Source organism: Chrysochloris asiatica, unplaced genomic scaffold, assembly GCF_000296735.1.
Source record: "Chrysochloris asiatica unplaced genomic scaffold, ChrAsi1.0 scaffold00007, whole genome shotgun sequence".
Lineage (NCBI taxonomy): Eukaryota > Metazoa > Chordata > Mammalia > Afrosoricida > Chrysochloridae > Chrysochloris > Chrysochloris asiatica.
Window position 1 is genome coordinate 9,703,629 of NW_006408525.1, and position 22,414 is coordinate 9,726,042.

Genomic DNA, 22,414 nt, shown 5'->3' on the forward strand with positions numbered 1-22,414 from the left:
GCACTGACTTCATGGCACATAACCACCACCACCATTCAAAAGTGAAAAGGAGAAAAGTCATCTTCACAGAGATTCTCAGTGCCCTGGTCTTAGGGTCTCTTTTCTACCTTTTCTTTTTGGGTGACACCTCTTTCTACTGCTTTGTCTGCTATCATTTAGTATTGTTGTTGTTGTTGTTATGTGCCGTGGAGTCGGTTCTGACTCACAGGGTTTTGGAGGCTGTAAATCTTTACGGGAGCAGAAAGCCTCATCTTTCTCCCGCGAAACAGCTGGTAGTTTCGAACTGCTGATCTTGCGGTTCACAACCCGATTCATAACCACTACACTACCAGATAGAGTAGTTTTAAACTCACAACCCAACTTAAAAATGTATTTGGGGTAAAAAGGAAGCTTAATTAAAGCATGGTAGTTTTCCTTTCCCTGCTGTCCTTTTTCCTTCTCTTTAATACTACTGAAAGAGCATACTTAATTTTTAGACTGAGGCTAAATTCTTTTCTTCAGCCTCTTTGGTATCTAGAGCAGCACAACTACTTTGGGTTGTGCCCTCACGAAATCTGTTTAGCCTCTCTACTAATGGCCTCAAGCAACAATAGCTCTGATATGAAGATCAATCAGCCTCTAAGTTTATCGGCACACAGTGACTTCTATTTCCCCTAGATCTTCATTTCTTGTTTCCTTACTAATTCCTCCTACCTATGGTGTGGCGCTGTGTGTTAATGCACCAGACTGCAAAGCCGTCTGAACTGCAAGGTTGGCGTTGTGTTCAAGCTCACCAGCTGCTCCTCGGAAACTCTATACAGGATTGCTATGGGTAGGAATCGACTTGACGGCACTTAACAACAACAACAACATCCCTGGATAGGAGTTCTGGTGTGGCACTTTGGGTTAATGTGCCAGACTGTAAAGCCATTTGAACTGCAAGGTTGGCAGTTCAAGCTCACCACCTACTCCTTGGAAAAGGGTCGCTAAGGGTCGGAATCGACTCGACGGCACTTAACAACTACAACAACATCCCTGGATAACAAAATAATTCTGTTCCTATGCCTGTCTTTAAGATGGAAATATGTATCTAAAGAAAGAAGTATCTTGCACAAATTGTCTGTGTCTATAGAGATTTTTTGTTATCGTGGTGGCAATTGTTGTTAACCTTCCAACTTTATACTAGTGAAGCATTTGGAGTTTAGTGTCAATGACATAGAAAGCAAAAGAGAAGCTGAAGGGCAAGTGCTATTTGATATCTGAATAAAAGAATTATTAAGGATCTATAAGAAATTCAATTCTTCTTAATTGACTTCTGAGAACACAAGCACAGAAATTCACGGGTCCCTAGTAAGTACTTATAAACCTTTATTATTCATTTTAGAAAATATTTATTACTCAAAAACATTATTAATAGATCAGCTAATAAGTGTAAATAACTATAGAAATCTCTTCTTTATTATTGCTATTAATATTAATGAGCCTTTATCTTCGCTTTCCTACAATTGATAAGTCATGAAAACAAGGTGACCACTTACTTCAATATGATAGAAGGCATTGGAATTTCAAAAAACTGCTCTCGAATGGGCACAAATGGCAAGAGGCCAGTGAAAAACAGTCCAAGAATGAGTAGAACACGTTGTAGACTAAAGAGTATAGGAATATCTGAATTCTACAAAACACAAACAATAGTGTTACTTCATAAATGCTTAAATAAAAAGAACCATTTCATAATCCTCAAATTTTCATGAGTCTACATTTTAACAGGACTCCTGGTGTGGCACTGTAGGCTAAATAGTGGACTGCGAACCACAAGGTTGGCAGTTCAAACCCACCAGCTGCTATTGGAAACCCCATACAGGGTCACTATGAGTCAGAACCAACTCAATGGCTCTTCACAATAACAACAACAACATATCTTAGCAAGTCAATATCTGTTGCTAGTACTCTCTGAATTATGACATTATGAATATTCATTTGTAAACATGACATATATATATATATATATAGGACTTAGGAATATTCAATTATAAACATGACTTAGAAATGGCTGTTGTGAAGTACATCAAGTTGGTTCTGACTCATAGAAACACTGTATAGGATTTCCAAGGAGCGACTGGTGGGTTTGAACTGCTGACCTTGCATTTAGCAGTCCAGTGCTGATCCTACAGTGCCACATCAGGACTGTTGTTTTTGTTTCACTGTGTTGGTTCCAACTCATAGTGACCCTATACAGGGTTTCCAAGGAACATCTAGAGGGTTTGAGCCACCGATCTTGTGGTTAGCAGTCCAGTGCTTATCCTACAGCACCACACCAGGACTCACATTAGGGCTAGTCCTTGATAAGGTTAGGATGTACCTTAAAGTCCCACAGTGTAACTGATGTAAGTCAAGTTTCTCTAGTCCTTTCTCTCTTCTAAAACAGTTATAATGGGGTCAAAAGAAACTTTTTAGAGACTTATCACATAGCTCTCCTGGAGCTGCCGGTTAAGGCGCTGTACTGCAATATCGGTTTGAACTGCAAGGTCGGCAGTTTAAGTTCACCAAGTCACTCCTTGGAAACCCTATTCAGGATTGCTATTAAGTCAGAACTGACTCAAAGACACTTAACAACAACAACAACAACTTCTATCATAAAGCTAAGTAATGAACAGCCACTAAAATTAGTACTAGGAGAACATGTGCTATCTGCTTATCTTTTACCATGATATATACATTTTCCAAAGACAAAACTTTACAAAATGGTTGTTATGTTCCTAAAGTAACTCATAAACTCACAAACACCTACCTAAACTATAACTCAACTTTAATTTTATACAATTACAATGAAAAAGCAGAAAGTTGTTTGTATTTGCAACCAAGCCCAGCAAGTAAACAAGGCTGGATTGAGGTAAAAGCCACGGCCTAGGCACTGCTCAGCCAATTGATTGGTGCTGGCTCCCACATGGAGATAGGTCTACGGGTGTACTCTTCAGGAGCAAGATGCTGGATTCTACCACCACATCTCCTCAGAAACCAACACAGTAGAAGATGTTTTCCTTTCATGGAGAGGCAACCAGAGAACACTTGAAAGAACTCAGTCTGGGGACTCTGAGAAGTATAATATAATATGAAGAACAACTATATCTGCTTCTTCAGTGAGACTTTAACTGGATTTTTAGATCAAAGCAACTACTATATTCAACTGTAGCTACATGAACAATTTTGAAAACATGAGTCATTATATCCATAAGTATCACAAGTGTTCCTTAGGATTCAACAAATCTGCAGCTTCTGCCACAACATTTACACTACTACTGCTACTTTGTTGTTGTTAAATTCCATTGAATCAGTTTAGACTCATAGCAACCTGTACAGGGTTTCCAAAGAACGGCTGGTGAGTTTGAACCGCCAACCTTGAGTTTCAAAGTGACCTTGTGATCAAATGCATCTCATAAAGCACTAGGACTACACTGCTTCTTCAGCTGGTCATCAATTCCAGTGTGTTTCATAGGCTTTACAATAAGTAATTTGGGTGTAACAATGGCCTCTAAGACAACTGCACTGCTTTAACTGGCTCAGGAGACAAACTTTTCCAGAATACAAATATGGCAACATCAGGACTTAGTAACTACTGCAACACCTTCAACTATAAACAACAAAGGTCTTGGTAGTACAGCTTTTAATAGTGATTTCTTTTTAATGAGCTAAAAATAAATATCTAGAAATTGAATCGAGAGCTAAAAAGCAAGGGCATTTTTAAAAGAGTTGATGTATATTATGAAATTGCTTTCCAGTGAGACAACTCCAATTCATTTCCCTACTAGCTAAGTATGAGAATAAAATAAATCTTGGTCAGCACTAAGTAGTAACATTGCAGATGCATTCTGTACATGTCCTTGGCTTTCACACCACCACTTCTTCCCATTAGTAACAAGACTTATCACTAGAGACTAAACATACTGGAATCCAATGAAACATGAAAAAGTCATGATGGTATATACTATTAAGTAACTTAACTTCTGTTATATCATGTCTTGTGTATATTAACAACAAAATTAATCAAATTTAAAGAAAAAAATCTATACATAGAGATATACATCAATATTGTTGTAAATGTGTCCTCTTTCAGCTATATTATGGATCAAATATAGAATTTTGTAAGCTAGTCCCAAGAACCTGTCATTTTAAGTTTGTAATGAGAAATGTATTCAAGATCCCAAAATCTTTAGAATGAAAGTTTCCTTTATTATTCTTAATGAAAGTTAAGTAAAATAGAATTTTTCTATATAAAATCTATGGAAAAAAATCAAATGAAAATACGTAATGTTTTTTCAATTCATGAAAATCCTTATTTCTTTGTGTGTTACTTAGATCGCTGTTTTGGGTTTTTAAACTATTTTTTTTGAAGTAACAAATTCACTTTTTAAAAACCTTCCCTTTGTATTTTATTTCAAGCTTAATTTACTATTGAATCATAAGTTTTAGTTTCTTCAGTTTCCTTTGGGATATCTTTTTCGTCTTTGCAACCTCCTCTTTTGGTTTAGGAGCAATTTGTTCTTTTTTAGTGAAGATAAGTTCAGTGTGTCTGGGGAGTCCATAAAGAGGCTGATCCGATCATGAGCTCTGTACGTACTGCGGTGCATTGTGGGGGCTTGGTTCACTTGGATGTGCTCAATGACCAGAATCCACACCAAAACCCTTCAGCTAAGCATTATTACTCTCTACATTTTTAATCATGCACTGCAAAACTTCAGCACTCATTTTAGACCACCAATCATGAACACACCTATGAACGCTACTATTACAACATTTGGATGGCACACATTGCTTCTGCAAAGCGACACCTTTCAGATACTTAGTGACTTTTCGGACATGGGACCCTTGATGGCCTGAGAAGTTTCACGGCTGTATTTAAATGGACCCAACGATGTGAGCCTCCTGATCTGCATGATTTTTGTGGGGTTTTATGGGTCAAGTGAGTAACAAACGATTTTGCAAGATCACCTCAGGCTGCTTGGGGGAAAGGACACATTCACATTTAATTAATCCACAAATAATATCTACACAGAACAAGTTAGCAACTATTTTGTTCCTAATGTTTTACAGCTTTATCTTGGAAAACTAAAGGAACTGGAATAACTGGTTTTTTTCATTACTTAACTTCACCCACAGTGTGAGAAAAAAACAAGGTGTTTATTATATTTTTGTTAAGTATGGTCAAATTGGTTCTAACTCATAGCGACTTTAAACACAACAGAATGATACGCTGTCCAGTCCTGTGCCAACTTTACAATTGTTGTCAAGCTTGAGTCCATTGCAGCCACCACTGTGCCAATCCATCCGTTAGGGGGTCTTCCTCTTTTTTGCTGACCCTCCACTTTACCAAGCATGATGTCCTTCTCCAGGGACTGGTCCCTCCTAATAATATGTTCAAAGTATGAACAATGAAGTCTCACTGCAATGGATTCTAGGGAGCCTTCTGGCTGTACTTCTTCCAACACAGATTTGTTTGTTCTTCTAGCAGTCCATGCTACTTTAAAAATTATTCTCCAATCAAACGCATCATTTCCTCTATAGTCTTCCTTATTCATTGTCCAACTTTCAGATGCATATGAAGCTACTGAAAATACCATGGCTTTGGTCAGGCGCACTTTAGTCCTCAAACTGGTATCTTTATTCTGAAACACTTTAGAGAGTTCTTGTGCAGCAGATTTACCTAATGCAATATGTTATTTACTTTCTTGACTGCTGTTTCCATGAGTGTTGATAGTGGATCCAAGCAAAATGAAGTCTTTGACAACTTGAATCTTTTCTCCATTTAAGATGATGATATTTATTGATCCAACAGTGAGGATTTTCTTTTTTTTCTTTACCTTGAGGTACAATCCATACTGAAGACTGTGATCTTTGATCTTCATTAGTAAGAATGTTAAGTCCTCTTTACCTTCAGCAAGCAAAGTTGTATCATCTGCATTATTTCAGGTTGTTAATGAGTCTTCCTCCAATCCTGATGCCACACTCTTCTTCATAATATCCATCTTCAGAGTGCAGACTGAATAAGCATGGTGAAAGAATACAAAACTGGCATACATCTTTTTTTTTCTTAAATGTTTTATTGTGAATTATGTGATAGTTTACATGGGAGAACATTAGTTTTACATTCATTCTATCGTACATCGTCTCATTGCCATGGTTACAATCCCCTCCATGCAATCCTTCCCCCATACCCCCCTGGTCTTCAGCACACAGTCGCTCTCCCTCTCTGGATCTAAAGTCTCCAGCTGCTCCATTGCTCCACGTCATCATCTCTGGCTCCATTTCAGGCATCACTGCTTCTCTGGGTAGGGTCCCACTCTCTGCTCTTCTCTCTTGATGGTCCTAGGGACCTCTGCTCCTAGACTGAAAAGTTAATCACTCCCCTCCTTGCTAGAAAACATCTACCTTTACATTTCCGACCCTCACAATCAGTCCTGATAACAATTATTCACTATTGTATCACAGAGACCCGTCTGCATTTCATTGCATCAGCCCCTCCTAGTCAGATTGAATACTACTCACTGGAAATTCTACCTTCTTCCAGGCTCTCTGGATCTAGGTTCCCTCTTGAAAGCTTGTAAGCCAGTCACTTCTTGCCTTTGTAGCCCCCAACCCTCCATTCTGGGTAGCCAATGTCCAAGTTGCCCATCCCTGTCTACTCTGTGTGTGGAGGGGGTGGGAATGATTCTTGCTGTAAGGACTTGTTCCCTCTTTTGAGCTACTGCTTCCATAGGTGTAGGTCAAGTTCATCAAATTGTATGAGAATACCATACATCTTTCTTGACTTTAAACCATTCAGTGTGCCCTTGATCCATTCAAACAAGTGCCTCTTGGTGCATGCCCCTCATAAGCACAATTAAATGTTCTGAAATCTTCATTCTTTCTTATGTTTCTTATGATCCACACAGTCAAAAGCCTCTGCATAGAAAATAAAGCACAGGTAAATATCATTATGTTTTTCTCTGCTTTCAGCCAAGTTCCATTTGATGTCAGCAATGATATCCCTTGTTCCACATCCTCTTTTGAATACAGCTTGAACCGCTGGCAGTTCCCTGTCAATGTTGCAGATGTTTTAAAATTATTTTTTAGCAAAATTTTACTTGTATGTGATATTAATGACATTATCTGATGATTTCCACATTCCAGTGGGTCACCTCTCTTTGGAATGGGCACAAATATGGATCCCTTCCCATTAGTTGGCCAGGTAGCTGTCTTCCAAATTTCTTGGCATAGATGAGTGAGTGTCTCCAGTGCTGTATCAGTTTGTTGAAAGATTTCAATTTATATTCCATCAATTCCTGGAGGCTTGTTCTTTGCCAATGCCTTCACTGCACCTTGGACTTCCTCCTTCAGCACCATTGGCTCTTGATCATATGCTATCTCTTGAAATGGTTGAACATCAGCAATTTCTTTTTGGTACAGTAAATGTGTATATTCTTTCCATCTTCCTTTGATGTTTTCTGCATCATTCAATATTTTACCCATAAAATCCTTCAATATTGCAAGTTAAAGCTTGACTTTTTTCTTCAGTTCTTTCAGCTTAAGAAATGGTAAGCATGTTCTTCCCTTTTGGTTTTCTAACTCCAGGTCTTCATACATTTTATTACAATACTTGACTCTGTCTCTTCTAGCTACACTTTGAAATTTTCAGTTCAGCTCTTTTACTTTCTCATTTCTTTCATTTGCTTTAGTAACACTATGCTGGAGAACAAGTTTCAGAGTCTATTCTGACATCAATTTTGTTTTTTCCTTCTTTTTTTAAAGTATTTATTGTGAACTGAGTGATAGTTTACATGGGGGAACATCAGTTTTACATTCATCATTTCAATGCAATGATAACAATCTCCTCTGTGCATCATCATTCAACAGTATTTGTTTCTATTCCCTCTGGGTTTTCTGGGGGGCGGGGTTTCCTTGGGGGGGGGTTGTTGGTGAGGATGTACACAAAAACACTCAGGATTATATAACCATTTCAACAACCAAAGGGCACATTCTGCAAGACTGCCTCCTGGCCATCAGCACCTGGCCGCTAGTACACAGCCTTTCTCTTTCTATGAGTCTAGAGTCCTCAACTGCTCTCTCCCTCCTTGTCCTCATTTCTGTCTCCATCTCTGGTATTGCTGCTTCTCTAGATAGGGTCCCACATTCCACTCGTGCTCTTTTCCCTTCATGGTCCTAAGGTACTCTGTTCCTGGACTGTAAGATTAACTACTCCCCACTTTTTGTTACTAAACTTCTATCTTTACATTTGTGACAGTCACAATTAGTCATGATAGCAATTATTCATTATTGACTCATAAGAATCTTATCCCCACCTGTTTTCACTAGACTCATCATCTAGTCAAGATGAATACTATTCAGTGGGGAGTCTACTGTCCCCCTCACACTCTTAAACTAAACTCCCTCTTGAAAACTTGTAAGCCAGTCACTTCGTGCTGTTATAGCCCCTCCCATTTTAGGTTGTTGTTGTTGTTGTGTGCCATGGAGTCGGTTCCGACTCATAGCGACCCTGTACAGGGTTTCCGAGGCTGTAAATCTTTGCAGGAGCAGACCGCCTCATCTTTCTCCCGCGGAGCAGCTGGTAGTTTCGAACTGCTGACCTTGCAGCTCGCAGCCTGATTCGTAACCACTACGCTACCAGAGCTCCTTAGGTAGCCAATGTTTAAGTTGTCCGTCCCTATCAACCCTATATACAGAGGGGATAGGATTGATCCTTGATGTGAAGACTCCTTCCCTCTCAATTGGTATTTTGCGCTACTACCTCCATAAGTATAGGCCAAGTCATCAAATTGTAGCAATTTACACTTGTTTCCTTTTTCAAAAAATTTTTTAAAAATCTTCCTCTAGTCAAGTTCTGATCATCAAGCCATTGAAGCTAGGTTGAATGGGTACTATCTACAGGTTTGGGAGTTCTTGTGCACCTACCCTCACTTCATATCAGCTGGGCGCTTTGCTGTTGGCTCTAGCCCTCTGTGGCTATGTCCTTGTCATTGGGCTCATTTTCATTCTTTCTTGTCTTCTTAATGACCTTTTGATTTCTTCCTGTATGCTATTCTTGATGTCATTCCACAACTCTTCTGGTCTTTGGTCATTAATGCCTAATGAATCAAATTTGTTCTTGAGATGATTTCTAAATTCAGGTGGGATATGTTCAAGGTCAAAGTTTGGTTCTTATGGACTTGCTTTCATTTTCTTTAGCCTGAACTTGCATATGAGCAATTGATGGTCTGTTTCACAGTCTGCCATGGCCTTGTTTTGGTTGATGTTATGGAGCTTTTCCACTGTGTCTTCACAGAGCTGCAGTCAATTTGATTTCTGTGTATTCTATCTGGTTTGGGCCATGTGTATAGTTGTCTTTTATGTTGTTTTAAAAAGTTATTTGTAAGTCATTGGTCTTGCAAAATTCTCTCATGTAATTTTCAGCACTGTTTCTATCACTGAGGCCATATTCTCTCCCTACTGATCCTACCTCTTTGTTTCCAACTGTTGCATTCCAATTACCATTAATTATCAACACGTTTGCTCAATTTCAGAGTGACATGCTGGAAGAATTCTTCAACGTCATTATCACTGGTGTGTAAATTTGAATAATATTGGTATTAACTGGTCTTTCTTGTATGTGTATGGATATTATCCTATCACAAACAGCATCATACTTAAAGATAGGTCTTAAAATGTTCTTTTTTATGATGAATGCGGTGCCATTCCTCTATAATTTGTCATTCTTAGCATAGTAAACCTTATCACTGTCAGATTCAAAATGGCCAATTCCAGCCCATTTCAGCTTCTAATGACTAGGATATTGATTTTCATGTGTTCCATTTCAGTTTTGAGAATTTCTAATTTCTGCAGATTCACACTTACTGTATTCTATGTTACAATTACTAACGGATGTTTACTGCTGTTTCTCCTCATTTTGAATTGTGCTCCATCAGCAAGAGCTTTACTCCATTTGTGCCATCATGACCAACTTGACTTCAGGAGGCAGCTCTCCCCAGTTGTATTTTGAATGCCTTCCAACCGTAGGGATTCATCTTCCAGTACTGCATCTGACAATATTCTGGTGTTCTTCATCATGTTTCAATATTCAATATGCTGGTGCTATCTGACAGTATAAAAATTCATAAGGTTTTCAGTGGTTAAATATTCTAAAGTAGTCCTCCTCTCCTTTTGAGTCTGTCTTAGGTGAAACCTGTCCACCATGGGTGTACCCTGTCCACTATGGGTGTACCCTGCTGGAACTTAAAATACCAGTGACATAGGTTCCATCATCACAGCAACATGCAAGCTACCAAAGTACAACAAACTGACAGACAAATGGTGGCCACAAGGTGTTCTTGCTGTTGTTAAGTGCCGTCGAGTCGATTCCAACCCATAGCGACACTGTGTAGGGTTTCCAAGGAGGAGCTGGTTCAAACGACCTTGCAGTTCAAACGGCTTCATATTCAGTCTTTATATTCCATATTTTTTCTTTAGCTTTTCTACTTTGTCTACATAAGCTTTCATGGAATTTTCCTTTCAGCTCATTCCAGCATCCCACTTGGCCTTGCCTTTGAAGTCCAACATCCCAGCAAATGGTGCTGATATATTGGTTATTCATTTGCAGAAAAATGAAACATGATCCATACCTCACATCATATATAAAAACTAACTCAAGATGGAGCAAAGACCTAAATGTAGTGTAGTGGTTACGAATCAGGCTGTGAACCTCAAGGTCGGCAGTTCGAAACTACCAGCTGTTTTGCGGGAGAAAGATGAGGCTTTCTACTCCCATAAAGATTTGCAGCCTCGGAAACCCTGTACAGGGTCACTATGAGTTGGAACCGACTTCAAAGTACTTAGGGAGTCCTGGTGTGGCGCTGTGGGTTAATGCGCCAGACTGCAAAGCCGTTTGAACTGCAAGCTCGGTGGTGCAAGCTCACCAGCTGCTCCTTGGAAACTCTATACAGGGTCGCTATGGGTCAGAATCGACTCGACAACACTGGAAAACAACAACTATAAAGATCATCAAAGAAAAAATAGGGGCAAATTTAGGTGCCCTAATCTATGGCCTAAATAGACTATGAAACATAACCCACCTTATGGGCTTTTACAGACACTATGTTAGGTTCCAGAAGAGCCTACTACACATGAATAAAACATATTTGCCTTAATTGAGAACCTTAATTGTTCTGTTAATTGAAAGTATACTTATCTTGAACCTGGTTTTGCCTTCTTTGCTAGGAAGGAAGGCTTTATCAAAGTTCTCTTGTGTTTGATACTTGATATGTCTTCTGCACTATCATTTGTATTCTAAAGAGTCTTCAATGTTTAAGTATGGTGCTGTAGGATAAGCACTTGACCACAAGGTCTATTTGAACCACAAGGTCAGTGGTTCAAACTCACCAGCTACAACTCAGAAACCCTATACAGAGTCACTATGGGTCAGAACCAATTGAACACTCAACAACAACATTATCTAAATTTACTTATGGAGGGTTGGTATACCATTTCAAAATAGATCAATTTTTTTTTATTTATTATGATTTATTTTGTTACTATTGTTGAAAATATACACAGCAAGACATACATCAGTTCAACGGTTTCTACATGCATGATGCAGTGACAATGATTACATTCTTCAAGTGGTACAATCGTTCTCACCCTCCTTTTCTAATTTGTTTTTCCTCCATTAACATAAATTCACTGGCCCCCCTAAGGCTCCTCTCTAATCTTTTGAGTTGCTGTTGTCAATTTGATCCATATACTTAGTTAATTCAAAAGAACAGAATGCTCAAGGCAGACATTTTCCACTACTTAAGCTACTGTTAGGTTTTAAAATTACTTCAGGGGATAGTTTTGATTTAAGATTATCTCAGTCACATACACTCATCGACCTTGAGATGAGAAAGAGAAGAGGAAGGGCTGGTTGGTCTGAAGGTTAGGGAGAATTGGGAACTCCTGAGCCCACGGAAAATGACCTAGCTACTGGTGGATAGAGCTGAGAGTGAAGTAGCCAGCTGATCTGAAAGTGGGGGGAGGCATGCAAGAACACCCAAACTTTCAGACAGTTCCCATTTGACCTAGCTTGGATGGCTCACTTGACTAGAGGAAGATAAAGAAGTTTGATTCAGGAAGTAAGTGTAAAATGCTACAATTTGATGAACTTGACCTTTGCTTATGGATGTAGTTGCTCAAAATTCTAAAAGAGAGGTAAGGAGTCTTCACATCAAGGATCAAGTCTATCCCCTCAGTACACAGGGTTGACAGGGACAGGCAACTTAGACATTGGCTTCTAAAACTGGGGGGTTATAAAGGCACAAAGTGACTGGCTTACAAGTTTTCAAGAGTGTGCTTAAGTTTCAGAGTGAGAGGGGTAGGGTAGAAACCCTACTAAATAGTTTTCTTCTTGTCTAGATGGGCCTGGTGAGAGGAGACAGGGGAGCATGGGTATAGGATTCCTTTGATTCAGTAGAGAGTAATTGTTATTATGACTAATTGCGATAGACACAACTGTAAAGGTAGAAGATGTATAACAAAAAAGGGGGAGTAGTTAATCTTTCATTCCAGAAACCAAAGACCCAAGGACCATCAAGAAGGAAGAGCATGAACTGAGCATGGGATCCTAACACCAGAAATGGAAGCAGAGGTGATGATGGAAGAGTGAGAGGAGCTGAGGACTCCAGATCCATGGAATGAGAAAGGCTGTGTGCCAGTGAGTAGAAGGCTGGTTTATCAAATGTTTCTTTTGGTCATTTAAACGAATATATATATTCGGTGTGTTTTGTGTACATCCTAAAAAAAAAAAAAAAGAGGAAATAGAGGTAAATACTGTTAACTGATGGTACATGGAGGGGACTGTAATCATTTCAGTGAAACAAAATACAATCGGCTGAGTGCAAAACATGTAAACCATCACCCAATTCACAATAAAAGCTTTAAAATAAATAAATAAATAAAGATGATCTCAGAGTTTCATGGGGCTATCCAGTGTCCCTGGCTAATAATTTGAAATTCTTGTCTGCAATTTTCTCAAATATTTTTTTCCAGGTTGATCTTTTTTTTTTAATATGTAACTTTTTATTGTGAATTGAGTGATAGTTTACATGGAAGAGCATCAGCTTTATATTCATCCTAATGTATTTCATTTCACTGCAATGATTACAATCCCCTCCATGCATCACGATGCAACAGCATTTGCTTCCAATCTCACTGTTTTTGTTTTTTTGTTATTGTAGTTTTGGATGTATACTGAAGCACTCAGGAATATATAACCATTCAAACAACCAAAGAGTTGTTGTCCCCTCCCCCATTTTGGGTAGCCAATGTCTAAGTTGCCCACCAAATTGATTTTTTATAGACATATTTTAACTAGAAAATTTTCAGTGGGTGGGATATCCCTGCTTTTATATCCTATCTGATAATCCTGATCCTGGCTTAATTAGGGGAACAAGGTAAAGAGAAGTTAGGTTTCTAGAGTTGAGGGGCTAAAAGCACTTTCTTAATTCACACTCAGACAAGAAATTTCAATTACCTAGGAAGGAATAAACATTAGAAGACAGAAACCATATTTTGTTTTACAATGTACACAGTAAAATTCTGATAAACAGTTTATAAATACTCATGCTTACAAATAACAATTCTGTGAACCAATCCAATTATACTGAACTTATATTATCTATAAGTTCAAATTCATTATCTATATTAGTAAACTTCTAGCTACTTACTTCAACCCAGTATCATCCATCTTTGTATCAAGGTTATGAACTCTTAATTCTTACTTAAAAAAAAAAAATTCTTCCTGTAATAGCCTATCACTTAGAGACACACAGCAATAAGAAAGACAGATCATTCTGTGTGTGTTTTGAAGCTTACCTCTTTGTAGCACTTCTCTACAATTTCATAACTGGCATTACCCCACACTGTTATGTGTTCTCTCTTATACTGCTTCACTAAATCTGAGACCTACAAGTAAAAATTCAAAACATTATGCACTTGCATTGCACTGTAAAATGAATTAAATGGACTATTTGACAGTGACTAATATAAAATTTTGGAAGAACCTCAAATTCAGATTATTTTACAAAATGAGTGAAATTATGTTTTACTATTATACAATTACTAAATAGTACATGTACAACTATTTTGTAATTTGACATTAACTACAAATGAAACAAGTTACACAAGAAGTTAATTATTTTAATAAATGCCAGTATGACTGGTTCAAAGGAGTTAACTTTTCTCCATGACTGAGAAAAAACTCTCTTATAGTAAATGAATAGCGCAGACCAGAGAAGAATTGATGGATCTGAATTATGGTGTTGGGGAAGAATACTGAAAGTGCTGTGAACTACCAAGAGAACAAAAAAAAAATGTGTGCTGGAAGTACAGTCAGGATGTTCATTACAAGTAAGTATGGTGAAACTTCATCTCTCACACTTCGGATGTGTTATCAGGAGGGACCAGTCCCTAGAAAAGGACATCATGTTTGGAAAAGTGGAGCATCATTGAAAAAGAAGAAGACCTGCCACGAGATGGACTGACTGACCAAGTGACTGCAACAATGGGTTCAATCATAGCCATTGTGAGTACGGCACAGGGCACAGGATCAAGCAGTGTTTTGTTCTATTGTGCATAGGGTCTGAGTTGACTCCTTTGCACCCAAGAACAGCAGTAAAGAGATCTCTTGCACCAGGGTATTATTTTAAACAATACTGATCTCTCTGATATCATATTTCCTTCAACACTGTCAATCTATGCAATCACCTATTCTATCCCTATTTACTTTGTGAAAAATTTTGCAACACACCCAGATGAGGCAATGCTTTAAGTACCTTCTTAATCAGCATATTGTTGTTGACTTTGATATCGATGTTAATAGGAGTGCTAGGGAAGGCCTCAAAAACTTCCTTCAGTAATGGAATTCGGTTATCTTTTCCTTCACAGTGGCATGCTGAGAAAGCAAGATTTTAAATGTATTGTTAAAAGATTAACTTTTACTATTTGATCATTAGAAAAGTTATCAGACATTTTGAAAAGTTGTAGGACATTTACAAAATGACAAAAAATATGGAGAAGGAAAGAAAAATGACCCCAAATCCATCAGTGCACTTCCTCTACTCTTTTTTAATGTACGATTTAATATAGTTATAAATTAGTGTCTACATATTTTAACCTTAAGGAACCCTGGTAGCACAGTGTTGGACTGCTAACTGCAAAGTCAGCAGTTTGAATTTACCGCTCCGTTGGAGAAAGATGAGACTTTCTGCTCCCATAAAGATTTACAGCCTTGGAAACCCTACACAGAGTCACTATGAGTCCGGAACCCAACTCAATGGACCATAGCAGCAGCAGCAGCAGCTCTGCTCAACAGTAGTCACTAGCCACATAAAAAACAAGTCAATTCTGACTGATGGCAAGCTCATGTGTCAGAGCAGAAGAATGGTGCTCTAGAGGTGTCAATGGATGATTTTTCAAGAAGTAAATCACTAGGTCCTTCTTCCAAGGCAGCTTTGGATGGGCTCGAACCTCCAACCTTCCAGTTAGCAGCATTAACTTTTTGAACTATCTGGGAAGTATTAAAAAGCCACATGGGGCTATTTTAATTGAAATTAATTAACATAAAACAAAATTTGAAATTCAGTTCCTTAACTTCATTAATCACATGTCAAGTGTTCAGTAGCCACATGTGGCTAGAGGCTATTGTATCGGATGGTCCAGATACAAAATTTTCCATCATTGCAGAAAGTTCTAGTAGACAACCATGTTCTAATTAGGTTAAAATTTTTGTTAGCATCAAAAATGTGAGAAAAATGAATTTAGTAGTCAAAGAGAATTCCCAATGTTTATTCACACTCAAATAAGATATATGAGATATATGAAGGATCAACTTGAGAAAAAAGTCAAATAGAACAGAACCAACTTTGGAGCAGTGAAATGACACATTATACAATAAGAACAATATTCCATCTAATAGTGGGAGAACAAGGAAATGTGTATGTATGCAAAGAAAAACAAAAAAGGTATGAGGATATTTAAATTAGACCCTTCAATTTGCCTGGAGTGTAGAAAAGGAGTTGGGGGGAAAAGTCCCCAATATTGTTCTCCAGTACTGGTCTGGGCAGAAAATAACCACTGGGAAATGGGGGACAACAAAAAGAAAAATAGCTGAAAAACAGGATGATAATCAAGAACTATGCCATAGAACTAACTGGGTGATGGAATGTGTCAAGTGGCCCCTACAACATGCTAGGACTTTAAAACAGATTGTCAAATCTAGATTCTTTCAATTACATCTTTTCTATGTGAAAAGGTTACGTTCAAGTAAGAGAGACAATAATAAACTCTTTGGTTAACATACTTTTATGTTTCTTCTTTACTTTTTTAATGTAGCATATTGGCCACCAAACTACTTTTTTTTTTTTCAAACCACTTTTTAAAAGAGAACACTTACTTATCTATTAAAATTGTGACCCATAAAGAGAGCAAGAGGTCTAAAACTTGTATTCTTCTAAATATTGATGGTCTTTCACTTCAGAATTTAAAGAAGAGTTCTGAGCAGGAGAGCATGGTTAAAAAAATACAAAAACAAAAAACGAAGAAACTTTCAGACTAATATGAGTCAATTTTTTACAGCATTATATTATACATCAACTCCTGGTATGGCACTGCAGGACAAGCATTGGCCTGGTTACCACAAAGCCAACAGTTCAAACACACAAGCCACTCTCAGAAACCCTACACAGGGTTAACAGTGAGTTGGAATCAACTCAACAGTATACAACATATTATATATCAGTCTGTTTCAAATGCAGCAAACTTTATATTTGAGACATAGTCATGCTATGAATTAAATTTGGTATCAATGAAAGTTTATTATTCTTTATAGTAGTCTGAAACTTGAAGAGGACAAGGAATTACTATTAATATGGAAACTGAGAAAACTGTTCAAACGGAGAAACAGAATGGTACAGCAGAACACTGGACTGATAAGGAGAAGGCCTAGGTTCAAGACCTAGTATTATCACTTATTTATATGACCTTGATAAAGTTGACTTGCATCTTTAGGTCTCAATTTCCTTATCTATAACAGGAAGAGAGAGGATTAGATGATCTCAAAGGCCTCTTCACATTCAGAAGTTTTATGACTTAATGAAACCAGCAACAAATTAAAAGATATTTTTCACCATAAAGGAGATTTTAATCTTTGTAGGCTTTGGTTCTACCTAAATTTGGAAAATTTAAGAAAATCTTCACTTTATGCATACAACAGAGATAAATATCAAAGTTACTCAGCAAGAATAATCCTGTCAATTATAAGAGTAAATAAAAGTTCTGTTCTTAAACAAACCCAGGTTAGTGATACTTACCTAGAAGATAAAATCCAACACACAACAGACTTAAACATCCTTTGTTGTTGTTGTTGTTGTTATGTCCCATGGAGTCAATTCTGACTCATAGTGACCCTGTACAGGGTTTCCAAGGCTATAAATCTTTACGGGAACAGAAAGCCTCATCTTTCTCCCAAGGAACAGCTGGTAGTTTAAAACTGCTGATCTTGAGATTAGCAGCCTGATTCGTAACCACCACGCTACCAGAGCTCCTTTAGAGACAGCTAATTTAAACAATTTTCTGAAGTTTATTTGTCTTTGTAATGTTTTCCTATCAAGGAGTAATTATATTGTCCAATTTTAAACCTCATTCACTGAGCAGTGAGTTCTTGAAAATCAGTAATAATAGATTCTTGATATTTAACCAAGGCTTCAACTATTTGCAAGCCAAACCAAAGTCCATGACACATGCAGCACCTTATAGTTTATTGAGGTATCCCCAACTATTTGGAATGTAAGGTTAATCTGTGACAGTGATACAAATATACCTGCTACAGACTGGTCAGTATCTGTATCTCAAGCTGAGGTACTTTCTCTACCTGCAATAACTAACAAACTGGAGTTGTTGTTGTTAAGTACCGTCAAGTCGGTTCTGACCCACAGCGATCCTGTCTAGGGTTTCCTAGGAGCGACTGGTGAGCTTGAACCACTAACCTTGCAATTCAATTGGCTTTGCAGTCTGGAGTATTAACCGACAGTGCCACACCAGGGCTAGGAACATGTTACCTTTTTGAGAAATGTTCCTTGAAAAGAAAAGAACTGTTATGTTTATTACTAAAAAGTGAAGATGACTAGAAAATGGATGGTTTATTTTGAGTGGTGGTGGTGGTGGTTGGTGATGGTTATGTGCCATGGAGTGGTTCTGACTCATAGAGACCCTGTATAGGTTTTCCAAGACTGAAAATCTTTATGGTCGCTCAAGGCTTCATCTTTTTCCCGTGAAACAGATGGCAGATTCGAACTGCTGACCTGGATTCATACCCACTATGCTACATATAGAAGTATAAATCTAAAATATGGAGCAACTAAATGACAAAATCTAATATTATGGAAATTGTAAGCATCTGAAAGGATTCCTTTTTGCTTACTCTTTGTTTATATTTATGAAGGAAGATTATGACAAATTATATGAGGGTGAGTCAAAAATTTTCTGCACTCTGGCTGGAGAATTTATTTTTTTAATCAACTTTTAGAAAAGACAAATACATCATTTTTTTTTACATAATCTCTTGCTTTTCAGTACATTTTGTCCATCGGTCAACAAGCTTTCATATTCCCTTATCTGAAAATGCTTTAGGCTGAGCTACAAGCCACAAATGCACCTCTAAGTCTTCACTTCTTTATCAGAAGAGAATCTTTGTCCTCAAAGGGCTGCTTTCAGGAGACCAAACAGGTGAAAGTCCTGGGGAGCAAGGACTATAGGGAGGATGCTTTAACACCTCAAAATGAAGTTTACACAGTGTCAACAATGTGGGCAGAAGTGTGCAGAGATGTATTGTCATGCAAAATCCCAGAGCCCTTGGATAGCAGTCATCTGTGTTTAATCCAAAGTGTAAGATTCAGCTCTTCAGTGAGAATTCACTGTAAGGAGCACTGTTGATTGTTGAACCTTTTTCTTGATAGTGTTCCAATACTGGTCCTTGAAAATCCCAGAAAACTGTAAGCATCAATTTTCCACCTGACGGTTAATTTTTTTTTTTTTTAATGTTTTATTGTGAATTATGTGATAGTTTACATGGGAGAACATTAGCTTTACATTCATCCTATCGTATATCATTTAATTGCCATGGTTACAATTCCCCTCCATGCATCATCAACCAAGCCTGTCCCCGCCGGACCTCAGCACACAGCCCCTCTCCCTCTCTGGGTCTAGAGTCCCCAGCTGCTCCATCTCTCCACGTCATTGTCTCTACCTCCATCTCTGGCGTCACTGCTTCTCTGGATAGAGTCCCACTTTCTAGTCTTCTTTCTTGATGGTCCTGATGTTTAACTTTTGAACTTTTTCTTAGTTGACGATTGAGGATGTTTCCATTCCATACTCTGCTGTTTACTTTCAGGCTCATAGGGATAAATCCACATCTTGTCACCAGTAACGATTTTTTTTGAAGAAATGTTTACCTTCCTTCAAGCGTTGGTCCAAATTTTGTTTGCACATGTCCAAACGCTTATGTGTATACTCTTCCATGAGTTGCTTCAGTACCCATCTCACATAAACTTTTCGAAATCCAAGTCTGTCATGGATTATTTCATAGGCAGAGCCATGGCTGATTTGCCACATAATCCACTGTCACTCGTCCATTAGACAGAATCTTTTCACGCGCATGCTCAATGTGATCATTAGTCATGATGCAGACAGGCTTTTTAAAGTAACCAGAGTTTGGACAAATTTTGACTCACCATCACAGTAATACACTAGAATATGAGGATTTAAAGTATCCTTAGTAATATTTTGATTTTTTATTATAATTAGTATTCAAGTATAAATTAATTTTATGTAAGAAAAATGAGCCAGATAAATCTTTGGGCAGGATCACTGTAACAAATCTGGGTTTCAGATTTGTAGGCTGAGAGAAAAAGCTCTGAGTGCAGTACTTTTAGCCTAAATTTACTATGACAAGTAAACACACATGTATTTCTGCTTCTCAGTATCAATAAATAAATAAATATTAATGTAAATGTTTAAGATGAAAATGGAAATATTACCTTTTTGAAATGTGACATCCAATTTGCCAAAGTAAGGTGGAAGTTCCTATAAAGATAGGATTAAAAGGGAGTTAGTGTTCAAAAATATAAGTAGTCTAGTATATTATGACAGAAAATATTTGCTTCTTTAAAACATAAAAGAGCAAAACACTACATATGTTTACACAGAGCATCCTTTAGCAGACCCTCCCCGCCTCACTGCCATTGAAGTGATTCCCACTCATATATCGTGACCCCACAAAACAGAATAGAATTACCCCATAGGTTTTCCAGGTCTATAAATCATTACAGAAACAAACTGCCACATCTTTCTCCTGTGGAGAGGCTGGTGGGTTTGAACCACTGATCTTTCAGTTAGCAGTTGAGCACCTTAACCACTGAGCCACAGGATACCTTAATAATTAGAGGTCAATTATTCCTTATAATTATTGATTGCCATCACCTACAAGAAAGTGAACTCTGGAGAAGGACATCATTCTTGGCAAAGGAGAGGGTCAGCCAGAAAGAAGACTCTAAACAAGATGGATTGACACAGTGGCTGCAACCATGGGCTCAGACAGGAGAGGAAGCGTGAGGATGGCACTGGGTCAGAAAGTGTTCTGTTCTGCTGTGCACAGGGTTGCTATGAGTCAGAACTGACTCAACAGCACCTAGCAACAGCAACAGCAGTTAATTTGGTTTAAAGATAAAAATTAGTATTAGTCCAAGTATAGGAATGGAACCTTTGAAAACCTGATTATAGTGGTTTATGTGCTCACTATAGTACACACTGAAAAGTAATTTCCATTTTGTACTTTTGCCATGAGTGAACATTATAATGATACTAAAATTTTACTAACTTATTAGATGAATTTTTAATATGAATTTCTTTGCATATTAGTGAGTTTGGGAGCCCTGGAGTGGTGCTATAGGGGAAGCACCATACAGTCAGCAGTACAAGTCTACCACCTGCTCCTCAGAAACCCTTATACAGGGTCACTATGAATCTGAACCAATTCAATGGCACTTAACATTAGTCAGTTTAAAGATTTTTTTCTATGTTAACAAATTTTTTCTCTGAATTATATACTCTTTTTTTTTTTTTTTTACTCAAATGCTTTTTAATTGGTAAAGAAACTGCACATCAGTACAATGGAATGATACTCAACAATAAGGAGTACTGATAATTACAAGTGATATACTCAACAACTATTGGTATACACAGCATGAATAAATTTCACATACATTATGCCATGTGAAAGAAGTCAGATCAAAGGACTACATAGTTCGTGGTGCCATTTATATGACATTATGAACAAGGCAAAACTATGGGGGCATAGAACAGGTTGCCAAGGATAAAGGCTTGACAACAAATGAGCAGCAGGAGGAAATTTTAGGGGATGATAGAACTGTCTTTCATTTTGATTGCAGTGGTGGTTACAAGACTATGCATTTCTCCAAACTCACAGATCTGAACACTGAAACAGTGAATTACAATGCTTATAACTTGAAGAATTAAATTTGAAAAAATTGAGCAGTCTGATGAATTCTTCAAATTCATGTGTTCCTTCTTTTAGTTGATATACATATTTCTAGAACCTGAATGAAAATTGAACTCATGTAAATTTAAATATTTTTAAAATTCTCTAAGGGGTTTGCTTTTTAAAAGAATCTTGAAACAAAACTCTGACAAAGCAAACTTGGTCAAGTGGATCTGATACTTGCTTTCATGTGTACAAACCAGCCTTTTGGATTTCATCATCTGGTTAAAGTGAAATGAATATGCAATTTTAATAACTACTCAGGATAGTCGGGGTTTTTTTTCCCCACAGCTGTGACCATGAATAAGTTATTCTACAGTATTTCCCATGCTAAAGAAGAGAGGGTGAAGAGTTGAAACATCCACCATTCTTCCACTCCTGTACCTTCCTTTCCAATACCTGCCACTGAAAAAACCTCATGTTCTCTGACTTAGCTAAAAGGAAAACAAGAAAATGGGAAAACAGGGCTTGGGGAGCCCAAGTGTGCCATGTCTGTTCTTTTATAGGTTGTGCTCAATGCTGAAGGTCACTGGGGACTGAGCCCTGTGGAGTCGGATCACTGCCACATCCCTCCACTCAGCCTGCCAGCCTCAGAACACTCTGATGTCAAGTGCAAACAGCAACACCATGAGAAGGAGGAAGTCGTCTTTGTTTCAGGTTGGTGCTTAGTGATGTATGTCAATGATGACACCTGTTCAAATAAACCAGGTAAACTTTACGCTCCTTGTTCTTGGCTTCTTTCTCATCCTGTAGTTAGCTCAGGTGCTTCATTCACTAGTTTGCACATCCTGGTCACATTTCCTCAGGCCTCACTTTCTCAAGTGT

The 22,414-nt window shown here is 37.8% G+C and overlaps 1 protein-coding gene across 1 annotated transcript in view; it reads right to left on the reverse strand.

The window, feature by feature from the left end:
- The window catches only part of GDPD1 (glycerophosphodiester phosphodiesterase domain containing 1), a 79,524-nt gene that overhangs the window by 10,485 nt on the left and 46,625 nt on the right, over positions 1-22,414 (reverse strand). Inside the window, exons 4-7 of the mRNA XM_006832377.1 lie at positions 20,070-20,115; positions 14,811-14,929; positions 13,852-13,941; positions 1,518-1,651 (exon numbers count right to left, since the gene is read on the reverse strand). Of these exons, the coding sequence (XP_006832440.1) occupies positions 1,518-1,651; positions 13,852-13,941; positions 14,811-14,929; positions 20,070-20,115 (389 nt within the window). The remainder of the gene's footprint in view (positions 1-1,517; positions 1,652-13,851; positions 13,942-14,810; positions 14,930-20,069; positions 20,116-22,414) is intronic.